The sequence below is a fragment of the Silurus meridionalis genome, chromosome 23 (assembly GCF_014805685.1).
Source record: "Silurus meridionalis isolate SWU-2019-XX chromosome 23, ASM1480568v1, whole genome shotgun sequence".
In the NCBI taxonomy this organism is placed as follows: domain Eukaryota; kingdom Metazoa; phylum Chordata; class Actinopteri; order Siluriformes; family Siluridae; genus Silurus; species Silurus meridionalis.
Genome location: NC_060906.1, coordinates 12,374,325 through 12,389,815, shown reverse-complemented (window position 1 = coordinate 12,389,815; position 15,491 = coordinate 12,374,325). Strand labels below are relative to the sequence as shown.

At 38.0% G+C, this 15,491-nt stretch overlaps 2 protein-coding genes across 2 annotated transcripts; one reads left to right on the top strand and one right to left on the bottom strand.

Annotated features, from left to right (window-relative positions):
• Positions 1–1,752: 1,752 nt before the first annotated feature.
• fam167ab (family with sequence similarity 167 member Ab) lies at positions 1,753–7,908 on the bottom strand. The gene is made up of 3 exons (XM_046836577.1): positions 7,613–7,908; positions 5,165–5,531; positions 1,753–3,563 (listed from the first exon to the last, which is right to left on the bottom strand). Exons 2-3 carry the CDS (start codon positions 5,522–5,524, stop codon positions 3,300–3,302), a joined length of 624 nt encoding a protein of 207 aa, XP_046692533.1. The 5' UTR covers positions 5,525–5,531; positions 7,613–7,908; the 3' UTR covers positions 1,753–3,299.
• Positions 7,909–9,483: 1,575 nt separating this feature from the next.
• On the top strand, positions 9,484–15,466 carry enpp5 (ectonucleotide pyrophosphatase/phosphodiesterase 5). Its single transcript, XM_046836480.1, has 4 exons — positions 9,484–9,557; positions 12,604–13,463; positions 13,579–13,755; positions 13,836–15,466. Exons 2-4 carry the CDS (start codon positions 12,629–12,631, stop codon positions 14,234–14,236), a joined length of 1,413 nt encoding a protein of 470 aa, XP_046692436.1. The 5' UTR covers positions 9,484–9,557; positions 12,604–12,628; the 3' UTR covers positions 14,237–15,466.
• Positions 15,467–15,491: the final 25 nt, after the last annotated feature.

Here is a 15,491-nt window from a genome sequence, read left to right as displayed (position 1 = left end):
AATATTTCACTTTTATTAACTGCTATATATTCTGCTCAGGGTTGTGGTGAAGCCAGAGCCTCTAGAAGTTACACTGAATGTTGCAGCAATACATCCTGTATGAGAAGAGTCTGTCACAAGGCAACACACACACACACACACACATCCACTCATTCACTCCCAAAAGCACTTTATCTTGGCCAATCAGCCTGTTTTATAAAGGTGGAAGGAAACCCATGGGCTGGAGAAGCAAAACGGCACAGGCAGGGAAACCCGAGCTGAGGGACTGAACTGGAGCACTAAATCTTGTGTTTTTTAATTGATGCCGTTTTTATTTATTTATTTTCAAAGTTAACGGTATTCTTATTTCCACATTACAATTTAGCAGATATCCATTGCTGTGTGAATCTTTGCTATGGACATTCGATAGTCATGGCATCCTCTGTAGCTGTAGTGCAATGATGGTAATACTATAGGGCACACACACACACACAATTTTAATTAATTGAATGAATGAATACAACAGTGCACATTTAATAATCATTTGATTCGGAAGTTGGTGTAGCCTTTTTTTTTTTGGCGTAGCCACTAGATTTAAGGAAAGAAAGTGTCTATTCTACTACAGATCATTCTGATATTACCGCATTACTGAAAGCACTGTAGCTAAGCTATTTGCTAACACTTCTCTTTATACATACCACAAAACATGATGTCAGTTGCTTAATTGTCTGAGGCAGTACACTAGTCTGGAAACACCTGCCCTTATGTTATTGTCACCCATCTGAATTTGAATACCATGTGTTCTGTAAGCAGTGACTTGGAAAACTGTTTTCCTTCAATGAGAAGTAGTAAAAACATTTCAACACTTTTCTAGCTACAAGATTTTGACTTTTAAAAGTCATGCAAAAGTTTTCAATAGGGAAAGAAAAAAAAAACTAGCTTTTCTAGACTGGATGCTTTGTTTAAGCAGATGATGCTCTTTCACAGCATTTGTTTCAGGATTGGCAACAGGCAGATTGGTACATACTGATTACTGAGAGAGATTGCCTTTATTTCCTTTTAATGATGATGTTTTACAAGTAGTTTATGATTAAATTACATCAAAATTTGCTTAATATGAAAGTTATATAAGCAAAAAATCCCCTTCCATCTTGCACGCACACATTTATGCACAAGAGTCAACGAGATCTCTTTAAATAGGCATAAGCCTTTGCTAATGGTCTGAGCATGCAACTTTCTCTGCTAGATAAAGAGGATTAAATGATCCCAGGGTGGATAATAGAGGAGCCATGTCTTTTTTGTGGTGTGACCTCAGCCTGGGTTACCTGCAGCGATGCTAAAAGTGGAGTAGGATCAGTCTTTGCTGTCCTAAAGAGGCAAAATCTTTATTCTGAACAGCTCTTGGATAGAAAATATAGCAGTAAGCCCTTCTTTCTGTATGACTCAGGTAAAGCCTTTAGAGGAGCAGGTGACTTTGGCAGCCCTGATGTAAATTAACACTACTGTGTGACACAATATCTCCTGGTCAGGGCAGTCTGGTGCCTAATGCGGGCGGAAACCCGACAACTTCCTCTACTCATTATTTGTGAAACAGTAAATTCAGTGAGACGGAATGAATCGAGAGAGGAAGTACTTCAACCATACAGTATATTCACCCAGAACTTTGGTTCGCTCATACAGTTAAAGCATGATGTCGATCTTACATTCCAGAGAATGTCTGAGTGGGAAAACTGTTTTTGTGGTGAGATAGAGTTAAGGTGCAGACTCACAATCGAAGGGAAGCCTCAGGCTTTAATAACAAAGGTAGGTCATACATTGTAAGTCAGTGAGAGTCTCTACAACATAAAGAGCAAGCGCAGTGATAAACAGGAAGTCACACAGTCATTGTACAATGCTTAAGCAGTAAACGCAACACGTGTCGTAGCATATTAACTATAAATGTTGTTAGTGTGTGTTCAGATTCATTCTCACTGATGTGCCATTGTTTGTGACAAATGTGACTAAATGTGCCTTAGTCGTTTCATACTGTCTCTTGGGAGCATGGGGTTTCCCTCCATTACTCCTTTTTGTGTGTTTTCCATTCCATTGATCGAAGCCAGTCATTGTGAGCGGCCATGAAACTGTAACCTCTTAAATGCGATCTTCAGGGCCGTGGCCCTCCTGGCCTTCTCTTGTTCCCCTTATTATCTTATCCTGAGGCATCTTAAAAAAGTTGTGGGTAAGTATGGGGGATTTTCTTTCTCTTTCTGTTGTGTAGCACTCCTGATGAATTAGAATTGAACAGCCATGAAAGGTTGTCTTGATAATTTATTCTAATTGCTTTTTAAAGAAATAACCCCCAACACACACACACACACACACACACACACACACACACACACACACACACACAAAAAAAACACAATCCTCTAAGGATTTTCTTTTTTTTTTTTTTTTGCATTTAAAAGTGACTAGGAGTATGAAGTGTCAGTGCATTGCAAACCTATGAATTTAGGTGGTCTTCAGAACAGAGGACCTGTGCTTTATGGTTAGTCAGTAACATTACAAAGTGCATTATCAAGTTAAAAATAAAGAAAATAAGGGTGTTGTAAAGGAATTGACTGTTTATAGCTGTTTTATAATGTAACTAAAAGCAGAAATATATCTCTCAAGTTTGGTCCACAACGTAAAATGCACCTATTTGAGGTTAAATAAAAAAAAAAGAAAAACCTGCTACATCTTTTATAAATACATTAAAAAATATATATATTATTTATATATTTAGAAATGTCATTTCTGTCAGCTGTGGTTATGAGGAATATAAAATCTCTGGAAATGCACTCCAATAAAGAATCTTGTCTAATAAAAGCACACCCCACAATAGTCAATGTGTAGTACATCTGTAGAATAAATGGACAAACTAATCAAGATGATTAACAACTAATAATTTTATCTCCTCCACATTGAAACAGCTAAATTACAAAAAAAAAAAAAGTAATTCAGTAGTAGATAAAAACATTGAAAACCACCATAAAAGCAACACTGTTTTATACCAAAGTTTTCAGTGTTGAAGTATCAGGTACTGAGCAGCTAAATAACATTCTTTATAAATTCTTTATACTCTGTCATATGTACAAATCTGGATATGTATATATTATACTTCATACAATATATAAAGCGATGAACGCAGTAAAATCAAATCCCTCACTAAACACATCATTACAGCTAACAGATTCAGTTTTTGTTACAAAATATAATATTTTTCTATTATATACGATCCTTTTGTCTTTTTACGTTGAAGACATGGTAGAGGTTACATATAAACCCTGTTTACTTTGAGGCTAGCAGAGGGAGAAGCGTCTTGTGTTTATGTTCATCTTAGTGACGCCAATCAGGCGGAGAGGTGCGGAGAGACCGAACCCAGGTGTAACAGGGCTATCACATAGAAGATCAGAGAGCTCGTCATGCTCCTCCAGGCCAAACGTGGCATCGTTGAGCATTCGTCTGTGCAGGTGGCACGTCTGCTCTATCTTCAGTTTGTTGATATCTCCTCGCAGGCGCATAAGCTGCCTGGCAAGCTGCTGGTCCTGCAAACGCATCTCCTTCTACAAAACAAGGGGTGAAGGATGTAATCTGATAGGATTCAAATCCACAAAGACATATTTCGGCTCAAAATCCCAACAGAACAATTTTAAACATTCTGAATTCACCAGAAATTTATTTTATGTGGATGTCATTTCACCACATGCACAGTCCTTGGCTTATATCTAGATATAGTCTTTTTTTAAATTAAATACACATTTCAGGATAATATTGCAGCTATTCAAAATGATATGCTCACACAACAAAACATACAACTCAAGTAACTTAAGACGTAATAATATACAGTACAGCACATGAACTTTACTGTATAGTTTTCCTTTTGTAGAACAGCAGGAAAACATAGACATCCCTCAAACTACCTCCCAAAAGTGATGAAACATAATTTACAATGCCTGATTTTCTCTGCATGAACCCACAACTTCACAGATTTTGTGAAATTATTATTTATTATTATTATTATTATTATTATTATTATTATTATTAGCAGATTAGGGCAGATTAAGTATCAACACTTTAACGGAAAATATGTCTGTCACATTTATTTTAGATAATCGAGGTAAATTAGTTCCATTCAGAAAGCCAATGTGAAACATTAGAAAGCATCAGTTCAGTTTGTCTCACATTGTCTTTATTGTCCTGTATAGTCTGTTTTTGTCTTGTCTTGCCTGTTTTGTCTTTTATAGTCCAAGCTAAATGTATAGTGTTATTTATGTCTGTACTTTTGAGAGTCACTAACAGCTGGAACCAAATTCCTTGTGTGTGTCAACACACTTCGCCAATAAACCTAATTCTGGTTTAGACCTAACTATAAACAAGTAAACAGGTTGTAACAATGACCATGTAACTAGTAAAATAGTAATAACCTAATAGCCATATGCAACGCTTAACTGACAACATATAGAACAGAGTCATTTATATGTGTGCTTATTCTTACTGCCATATCCACTTAAGTCCTTAAAGCTTTCCTGAGCTTTTGGTACCTTATGGTTGACCTTCTTCTCACTTCTCATCTAATTATGACCTCCTCTTCACTTCCTCTTACTGTGATACTTACTTCAATACTACTAATAAAAAAACACTGTGAGTATGAAGATTATAATGAAGAATAGACAATCATGTTACAGAATGAGTAGCTACTAATTGGTAAAATAATTAAAAGAATTAATAATTTAATAATGAGGCAAATCTTTATCAAATCTGTAGCAAAAAAAAGTTTGGTCATCTAATACATTCGATCATTTTTGCTAATTAACTATTTGTTGAATAAATATTTAGACTGTATCCTCATACTGAAGGACTTCACTACATTCCTTCATTAGTTCACTAGTACATTATTTAATCCATTTACCATTAATTAATGTCAAGGAAATGCATATTTATTATGCAGTAGTATTTATACTATTAATGGTAATTTTCCACATTATAGGTCTTGAGACTGGGAATTAGTATTTTTTTAGAGTAATAGGAGATGCAACATTCCAACTAAAAGATTTAAGAAAAAACCTCATCCAAAACTGTATCTAGCATATCATTTGAAACAAAGTTCCTGCAATCTCAAATAATATTGTCTATGAACAATCAAACACAATCAGGATTCTCTCACCAGTTCCTCCCGCAGCCAACTGAGAGCCTCATCAATATTCCCAAACCCTTTCAGGTTTGTCGAAGTTATGCTGCTTTCTTGTGTTAAGTCCAACGTGTGGTCTTTTTTTTTTGACGTATCTGTGTGTTCCTGTTCTGCACCATGATCTAACATAGTAGACTTTGTTGGATCCGATGGTACTTTGGTATTGGTAGCTTCTACTTGGTCCTTCCACTCTTGATAGGAGGGTCTCCTGGTCTGTAGTCTTAGTCTCTCAGCCAAAGCCTTTAAATTTCTTAGATGGTCATCTGTTGCAACCTCTAAGTTATCGCAGTCCAGGCTACTGACGTCGTTTACATGAATCTGTGGCAATGTGTCCATGGCTTGTCTGATACACAAACACAAAAGTGGTTAAAATAGACTGGAGATAAACCGACATGCTAATGAAAGTTGTATTTTTCTTTAGCTGATCACTGAAACTTGAAGCTTTGAAGGCAAAACATTCATGAAATTCATCCTCTTATTTTATACATCCAAATATAAAAATCCACATCTTCTGCAAGAAGAGCATGTAAATGTGATTCTTCTATAAAACTTAATTCAGTTATTTTTCTCCTTTGTCTTAGTCAAAAACAGGGTTTATTAAAATCCTGGAGAGAAAAGATGCATATTAGATTTTTCTGTCACAAATATGTTACTCAACCTGGATTACTGTAATCAGGTCTGGCCTTATAAAATGAAATAAAGCACCATACAGCAACATAAATCAGCAATCGTTTTTAACCAGTAACTTTTCTGAAGGCTCACACTGAGTGTTTCATTTCTACATCTCATGTCACGCTCTGAATCCTTGCTAGCAGTTGCCATGGAAGCTTAAAGCAGCCTATGAGTCAGCATTTCGCCTTGACATGAAACGATACCTATGAAGCCTTTGAAAATGGCAGATAAGTGGCAGCAGTGTGTATGGTCACAAAGCTTAGGGAAGAGAGGGATGACAGGAGAGGTCACATCCTTCATTCCAATGTGCTGTCATAATATTAGCACACAAAACAACAAGATTTACTTTTATAAAAGTGGACTGATGTGAAACAAACAATGCTTCAGGACAAGCCTGTTTTGTAAATACATCTGTAAAAGGATTGCTATGTCTGTTTTAGTCATAATGTTTTTTTGTTTGTGGTATCACTAATTAACATAGCGGTGTTTCCTTGACTGATTCCAAGTGTGACACCAAACTGCATGATGCTGAATGACTTATACTTTGATGTGATATTGCACATTTTCTGCATAGCACTATGTTGCTAATAATATTAATATGTGGTTTATTTAAAATTATTCTAAGACTTGAGTTTCGGTCAAAGTCTCCGAATACATACATCAACAGGGCACAGTTCCTTCTGTGCCCTGCTATAGACAGGTGTTCAATTCTGTACATGCATTCCTATCTTTTGCCCCGTGCTCCTAGGATATGCACAGCCCTGAGCAGGGCACAGTGACTAAAGATTAATGAATAAATAAAAAAGTGCATTTCACATCGAGATCTTACCTCAATGTTAAGGACAACCTCATGTCTTGCTTTAAGAGCATATGGACAATGTAAGTACTCAGCCATTTTATCCTGCTGATTTTATAGTTGCCTCATTACAATTTCAAAACTGATTCAGACAGCCAGCAATTTTCTTGTTCTTGGTCTGCATATGATGCACGTGTAACTAAGTGATAAAGACTAATTGTACTGTAGATGCCTCAATCCTGATGCTTATCTTGTGAAAAGTTAAGTATTGAGCTCTAAAAGGTTCTTCGGCCTGTCTCTCTGGGAGGATCCATTAAAGGTTTAAAAAAAAAAAACCTAACAAACAAATCTCTGATCAGAAAAACCTCCAGACTCTCAGAGGTTTCCAGGTAACATCCCATCATAAAAGTGTTTACTATGAAAAGTTGCACTTTCATTGTCATCACTGTTTATAAGTTAATTACAGCATTCTTTTACGTTCTCGAGCACTGTTATCTATTAAAAAATATTTTATCTCTGTAAACTTTTTATTTTGAAAAAAAATTTTTTTTAATTAAATTAAATAAAACACAAATTTCCCGGCGCACATAGTGTTCTTGGAGACTTTTTAAAACTCTAAATAAATAAATAAATAAATAAATAAAAACATTAAGACAGGTGCATTAGGTCTGTATACAATAACATGTCTTTATCCATTAAAAGAAAAAAAAAAAAAAACATCCACACGTCGCATGGAACATCTGACACATCTGGAAAGGTCATAAATCCCACGGCACGCGCACAGCATTCATAAATTAATACGAAATGAATTATGACATTTCCAGATGTTTCCAGAGGGAAACGCCACAATTTTCTTGTATGTTTTAATTTCAGTGTGTTTCTCTCAGTTCAATCGGTGCTCAAAATTGTATAGAAAGTGTGCGCCATCGCTGCTTCTAAAGCTTATATAGACTTACCGATTCTAGAGCTCCGGAGACGAAGGGAAGGAGGACACGCGTGAAGAAAAGAAAGGAGTTGTGCGCCGCTCGCGCTGCTCCTACTTTCCACTTGTTTTTGAATGATAAAAAAAATGAGGAGGAGGAGGAGAAGGAGGAGGAGGAGGAAGAGGAAGAAGGGTTGTTGCGTCAGTTTCTGGTTACCACGGAGATACCAAAGTATCTGATCACATCCTCCTAGTTTGCACAACAGTCAGGCTCTGGACTTACTTTACACTTCCCCCATGGCACAATTCAGTGGAAACAGTGAGCTCAGTGACCTCCAACCAACTGCTCCCTCTGTAGGGGACCTACTAGTGCAACTATTACAGCCTTTAATGCCTAATGCTACAGAACAAAGGTGTATTTAAATAACAATGATGCAATGAAAATGCACGTTTCCCTTCATTCTATCCTTCTTTGCATTCTTTGTACAAAAATACAATTAACTGAGCTGTATCCCTATTTATTACCCACACTGTCTATACTGTCTCACATTGTCTGTGTTGTCTTGTATAGTATGTTTTTGTCTTGTCTTGTCTGTTTTGTCATGTATAGGTTTTATTTATGTCTGTACTTTTGAGAGTCACTAACAGCTGGAACCAAATTCCTTGTGTGTGTCAACACACTTGGCCAATAAACCTGATTCTGATTAAATACAATGGAATTAAATGTATTTGTATTTGTATAGGATTTTTTTTAACAATGTACATTGTCTCAAGGCACCGAGATTACAAATGATATAAAAGAACAGATAAATTTAGTGCGTATAAGTTTGTACCTTATATTTGTAAGTTTGTCCCTAATGAGCGAGACAGTGGCGACTGTGGAAAGGAAAAACTCCCTGAGATGTCATGAGAAAGAAACCCTGAGAGGAACCAGACTTAAAAAAGAACCCGTCCTCATCTATGTGACACCGAATGTCCATTAATTACAGTCCCATTATTGTTTAGGAGTGCAGTGATATTGTTTAGGTGAACTGTATATGCAACCTGTGGTCTTGAGACATTCTAGTGGACTGTTGATGTTAATTACAGTCCAATTCTATCCTTAAACTTCTTGAGAATGGATCGTTGGGTCTTTAGATTCTGGCAACAGATTACAATGATCTTGATTACTGTTTATATTTAATAAATATCTAATGTTTAATATGAGATTGGGCCTTGAACACATTTAAGGGCAAAACTGAAAACATTGCGCACTACTGACATCTGCTGGTCAAAGGAATGAAGCGCGACTACTAATCTACTAGATCCTGGCGGATGCTGCTGCAGCTGTTTGGGGCTACAGATAATAATTTTACACCGAATTGATTACAATAAAGAATTACTTCTACTGGGGCAAAAGACATCTGAAAGTAAGATTTATAACAATGTAGTAGCTCTGGATGGATCATGTTTATTAGTATGCAGCAGTGAAGGACACTGGAAGTCTCCTTTAAATCCATGTAGATTAATGCATTTTTAAAACCCCTCACAGTGATGACTAGATATGGAAAAAATGTATAGCATATATTTTCACTGAAGCTTGGCTGAAAAAATCCGCACAAAATGACAAGGTTCATGCATATTTCAAGGTTACAAATATGTAATAGGATTAGAATAGGATTAAATACATGATTTCATATCAAATATATGATCAATTTGGGTCTGAGGCTTTGCAGCATGAACATTATGAACATTATTCATATGCTAAATAGTATTCATAGACAAAATAGATTTGATTCATTGATAATAGATACAATTTTAAGTTTTATTCATATTTAGTATGTTAACACTAAACATGCATGCATATATTTTTTTTTCACCGGAAATTGGTTTGGGGCATTGATTATGTTAATAACCCTCTGAGGGGGCGGGACTTCCTGTTTACGACACCGTTTTTGGTATTTTTTCTCCGTTGTCAGATTGGGAGCTGCTGTTGTAAGGTAAGGTTCTCTCTTTATGGGCTTCATACTTTGTAGTTTATTGCAGTGAAATGTTTTATTATTATTATTAATAACTGGGACAGGAAGCATGGCAGCTATATTAAGACGTTTATCGGTGTTGAGGGCAGTGTGTGTCAGTGCGCTGCTGCTGATTGTACAGCTGCGTATTCTCACACACACACACACACACACACACACACACACACACACACACACACACAGATCTAACCGGAGCCTGCAAAAGCCTCGGTAAAATTTTAGACAATGTGCGGTTGGAAAAAATACGGATATTTCTCTCACATTGTGTTCTCAATTAATTTTTTTTTTTTACGCAAACACATCTACACACACACACACACACACACACACACACACATATATATATATATATATATATATATATATATATATATATATATATATATATATATATAATACTAGAAGCAGTGAATGTGACGGAGCTGAGCTGCATTGGATGATGTCATCGGTTTGTCGTGTTCTGCTCAGCACCCGTGCTGCGTTCACTACCATGTGTGTGTTCGTGTACATATGTGTTCATGACATGCCTATATACATGCTCTATATATGTATATCTATGTATGTCTCATTGAGACTTTTGCACCTGTTAACAGCGCATTAATCCCTGAGAGATGCCTATTCATGCATGGTGGCACCAGTGAGTGTGAAATGAGCGCTCTTGATAAATGGAGACATTTTTCATTCATGCTTTTTATCTGTTTTTGGGTCATTGTCTTGACAGAATAAAATTTTTAGCAAATTAATTGGAAGCAAAAGTATTCCAGAGCAATTGGTGATTCCAATGTCACATACAGTTTATTACGCTGAACAGGTACAGAAATTAACCAGGACATTGCCGTCTCAGTTCCTTCAGACATCAGATAGCAACCGGTAAAAAGTCCCAAACATGAGAATAAAGACAAAAATATATATAAATAATCCCCCTCTGTAATAAGGTTTGCAATTATATTGCATGTTGTTACTATATTTTTTTTGATTGTGTAAGATTTTATAATTTGAATATTTTGTATTTTGTACCATTTGATTGTAAGTGTGTGTGTGTGTGTGTGTGTGTGTGTGTGTGTGTGTGTGTGTATACATATATATATAAAATAATCTACACACCAATCAGGCATAACATTATGACTGTTAAAGTAAATAACACTGATTCTCTCTTCATCATGGCACCTGTTATTATATTTATTAGGCAGCAAGTGAACATTTTGTCCTCAAAGTTGACGTGTTAGAAGCAGGAAAAATGGGCAAGTGTAAGGATTTGAGAGAGTATGAAAAGGGCCAAATTGTGATGGCTAGACGACTGGGTCAGAGCATCTCCAAAACTGCAGCTCTTGTGGGATGTTCATGGTATGCAGTGCTCAGTATCTATCAAAAGTGCTCCAAGAAAGGAACAGTGGTGAACCAGTGACAGGGTTATGGGCAGTCAAGGCTTACTGATGCACGTGGGGTGTGAAGGCGTGTGGTCCGTTCCAACAGACGAGCTCCTGTAGCTCAAACTGCTAAAGAAGTAAATGCTGTTAATGCTCGACAGGTCATGACTGTTTTTGCAGCAAAAGTGAGACTAACACAATATTAGGCAGGTGGTCATAATGTTATGTTTTTCCTTAAAATTCTACAGACAACATCCCATAATGACAATGTGAAAGTTTGTTCGAAAGAAGTTAGTTTAAAAATAAAAGTGAAACAAAATCACATGTACAGAAGTATTCACAGATTTGCCATGACACTCAAAAATGCGCTCAGGTGCATCCTGTTTCCGCTGACCATCCTTGAGATGTTTCTACAACTTGACTGGAGTCCACCTGTGATAAATTCAGTTGATTGGACACAATTTGGAAAGGCAAAACAGTTAACAGTGCACGTCAGAGCACAAACCAAGCCATGAAGTTCAGGGAATTGTCTGTAGATTTCCAAGACAGGATTGTGTCGAGGTACACATCTGGGGAAGGAAACAAAAATGGTACAGAAATATTTCTGCAGCATTTAAGATCCCAATGAGCACAGTGACCTCCATTCGTAAATGGAACATGACAGCCCTCCTGGAGTTTGCCAAAAGGTACCTGAAGTACTCTCAGACCATAAGAAACAAAGATTGAACTCTTTGGCCTAAATGCCAAGCATCACGTCTGGAGGAAACCAGGCACCGCTCATCAATTGGCATATACCATTTCTACAGTGAAGCATGGTGGTGGCAGCATCATGCTGTGGGGATAATTTTCAGCAGCAGGAACTGGGAGACTAGTCAGGACCAAGGGAAAGATAAATGCAATGTACAAAGACATCCTTGATGAAAACCTGCTCCAGAGCACTCTGGACCTCAAACTGGGGCAACGGTTCGTCTTCCAACAGGACAATGACCCTAAGCACACGGTCAAGATAACAAAGGAGTGGCTACGAGACGGCTCTGTGAATGTCCTTGAGTGGCCCAGCCAGAGCCCAGACTTAAACCTTTATGAACATCTCTAAAGAGATCTTAAAATGACTGTGCACTGATGCTCCCTATCCAACCTAGTGGAGCTTGAGCGGTTTTGCAAAGAAGAATGGGAGAAGCTGCCCAGAAATAGGTGAGCTAAGCTTGAAGCATCATGCTTTAAAAGACTCGAGGCTGTAATTGGTGCCAAAGGTGCTTCAGCAAAGTTTGGCGCAAAGGCTGTGAATACTTGTGTACATGTGATTTTCTTCGGGTTTTTTTTATTTGTAATAAATTTGCAAAGATTTCAAACACACTTATTTTATGTTGTCATTTATAGGGTATTTTAGGAATTTGGTGAAAAATAATGAATGTAATAAATTTTGGAATAATGCTTTAACATAAAATGTGGAAAAAGTGAAGCACTATGAATACTTTCCAGATGCTATGTGTGTGTTTGTGTGTGTGTGTGTGTGTGTGTGTGTGTGTGTGTGTGTGTGTGTGTGTGTGTGTGTGTGTGTGTGTCTGTGCTTGAATGTATATGCAGATTGGATCCTGGATAGAAAAAGCTGTGCATTATGAATTATTTTCTATTTATAGGCTCTGTGTGACATCATAGTGCAACATGACCGTTTTGTCGATGAGGAAGATGTACGTACTGAGCGGCCTTCTAGCCCTGCTGCTTCCACCTCTGTCACACCAAGAAGAGCATCACAAGCTGCTGCTAGTGTCATTTGATGGTTTCCGCTGGGATTATGTCAACAGGGTTCCCACACCAAACTTCCGTGCCATGATGGACGAAGGAGTGCAGGTGGAGCGTGTGGAGAACACCTACATCACCAAGACCTTTCCTAACCACTACACTTTAGTGACAGGCTTGCACGCAGAGAGTCACGGCATCGTAGCGAATGAAATGTATGACCCAGTTCTGAATCGCTCCTTCTCCATGGAGGGGCCAGAAGTGTACAACTCTCGATGGTGGGAGGAGGCGGTACCGCTGTGGGTAACCAATCAGAATTCTGGGCAGAGGAGTGGAGCTGCCATGTGGCCTGGATCAGATGTGTCCATCAGAGGAATATACCCGACCCGTTACATGCCATACAATGCCTCTGTGCCCTTCGAGATGCGTGTCGAGAAGCTGATCAACTGGTTCTTAGGACCAGAGGAGATCAATTTTGGAGTGCTGTATTGGGAAGAGCCTGACGAGAGCGGCCACAACCTGGGGCCCGAGAGCCCGCTTATGGACGTGGTCATTGAGGACATTGATGTCAAACTGGGCTTTCTCCGAGACAAGCTCAAAAAAGCTGGGCTTTATGATAAAATCAATCTCATTGTCACTAGCGACCACGGCATGACACAGCTGTCACATGACAAAGTCATTGAGCTGGACGCCTACGTGAGTCGAGATCTCTATACATGGATAGACAAGAGCCCAGTGGTGGGCATTTTACCTAAAGAAGGTAAGTTTTTATATTTAGGACTGATCTATTTGATATTTTGTTTTCCTGACACACACAAACACCAGTCACATAATTATGAAAGAGCAAGGTGACACTTTTTTCCCTTTTCTCTCAGGCAAATTTGATGAGGTGTATAATTTGTTGGAGAATGCAAATCCTAACATGGTCGTGTACAAGAGAGAAGACATTCCTGATCATTTCCACTACAAACACAATGTAAGAATAATGCCCATTATCATTGAGGTGAAAGAAGGCTGGACAATTGTGCAGAACAAAACTGGATCATTTATGTGTGAGTATTAATGGGAATCAGTACTCTAATGTTGTGCTTATTTCAATCAGCAGGTCATAACTGATTTTCATTTTTCACAGTGGGCAACCATGGCTATGATAACCACCTACCCAGCATGCACCCTGTGTTTGTTGCTCGTGGCCCATCATTCCGCACAGGTTACACTAAAGCCTCTATGCGCTCGGTCGACCTGTACCCTCTCATGTGTAGCGTTCTAGGCATTCAGCCACTGCCTAACAACGGTTCACAGATGAGTGTGCGGGATCTGCTGGTGGAGACGTTTACACCTGGACCCGTACTCCCATCCGTACCTGAAGAACCCTCGTATACCTGGGCTGTGGGCCCGGTCCTGGGCAGCTGCCTCGTCCTGGGATTCCTCATCATGTTTGTGAAGCAGGTCACACAGAGGCAACTGCCCCCTTTGCCTCTAACCAACAGGGAGATTTCACAGCCCTTACTGCAGGACGAATTACGCCTTTAATAGTAAAACAGCATTTTTCCTTATCACATTACTTTTATTTAGTTTAAGTGAAGCTTGCAGTAACACTGAGGTCTCTAGTGGGAGGCTCTTGGAAGCATGTAGCATTTCTCCACACTCTGGTGCTTCAGAGCCCGTTTTAACCATTCATTAGTTTCCAAATATTGACATTTAGACTTGGGGAAAAGGTCGCATTCATTTGCGGGCTAGTGAAAGAAGGGAGGACTACCCAATCAAATTCGTGCCAGTGGTGCCATGCCAAGGTTTAGCAACTGTAGAGCAATACAGCAAGAAAAGCTACACGCAAACAGTCTGAACAATCATTCAAAGAAGTCCTCAATTCAAAGAAGCCTGAGCATTTTGTTTCTGAATTCCTCTGGCCGGTATGCTTAAAAAAAAATGAAAGAACAGGAAATTCTTTAGAAAAAAACTAAACCTTTAACCATTTTAAAAATACAACCAGAAACTTTTTTTTCCTTCCAAGAAAGAGAGAAAAAAAGTGTTTTGTTCCGTATTTATTGTATGTTTAACAAGTGAAAGTTTAAGGCAAGGGCATTGACCGCTTTGCTTATTGATTTTGATCATTTGTGTTTTCATTGGTATTTTTTTTTCCATCTAGTTACGTGCAATAGCTACATGCTTCTAATGTTTTGTTTCATGCTGGCAGGGTTTTTTTTGTTTGTTTTACATAAAGAAGGCAGTTTAATCTGCCTCCGTGTTGCACTAAGATTACCACAAGCTCATCAGGACTTGTAGAAGGTATAAGGAACGCAAGAGTTTTAGATCAGTTGCATTTTGCACAATGTTTTCCCCCAAGCTTTGGATATTTTTAACAGATGTGTGCCAAAATCCTTTAGCTAACATGTGAAGTTGTTATATAAATTAGTAGGAATTGATTTTCTAATGTTAGATTTAGAATTTTACACAAGACCCCAATTGGGGAGAACCACTGTGATGTACCTTAAAAACGTTGCTTTAAAAAGAAGGGGGAAAGAACAGTGTTTAACACACTCTTTTAACGTAGTTTTGCTGATACATTTTGTTGGTACATACGTTGCTTGTGTTGTTTACGCTTTTATGCTGTGGCTAAAATTGAGGAGGAAAAAAAGATTGACTATGATGATTGCCCTACTTCTGTAAAATTATATTGTAGTGTTTAAAGTATGATGTAAATTATTTAATTGTTGTCTAACATGTTCTGGATTTTAAATAAAGACCAGTGCAAGATGCACACATTTTTTGTCACTGTATCTTTGAA

Coding starts and splice junctions, on each gene's coding strand:
- enpp5 (XM_046836480.1), top strand. CDS start 12,629: ATGACCGTTTTGTCGATGAGGAAGATGTACGTACTGAGCGGCCTTCTA. Junction 13,464..13,578: donor GGGCATTTTACCTAAAGAAG/GTAAGTTTTTAT, acceptor CTTTTCTCTCAG/GCAAATTTGATGAGGTGTAT. Junction 13,756..13,835: donor CAAAACTGGATCATTTATGT/GTGAGTATTAAT, acceptor CATTTTTCACAG/TGGGCAACCATGGCTATGAT.
- fam167ab (XM_046836577.1), bottom strand. CDS start 5,524: ATGGACACATTGCCACAGATTCATGTAAACGACGTCAGTAGCCTGGAC. Junction 3,564..5,164: donor GTTGGCTGCGGGAGGAACTG/GTGAGAGAATCC, acceptor CTTGTTTTGTAG/AAGGAGATGCGTTTGCAGGA.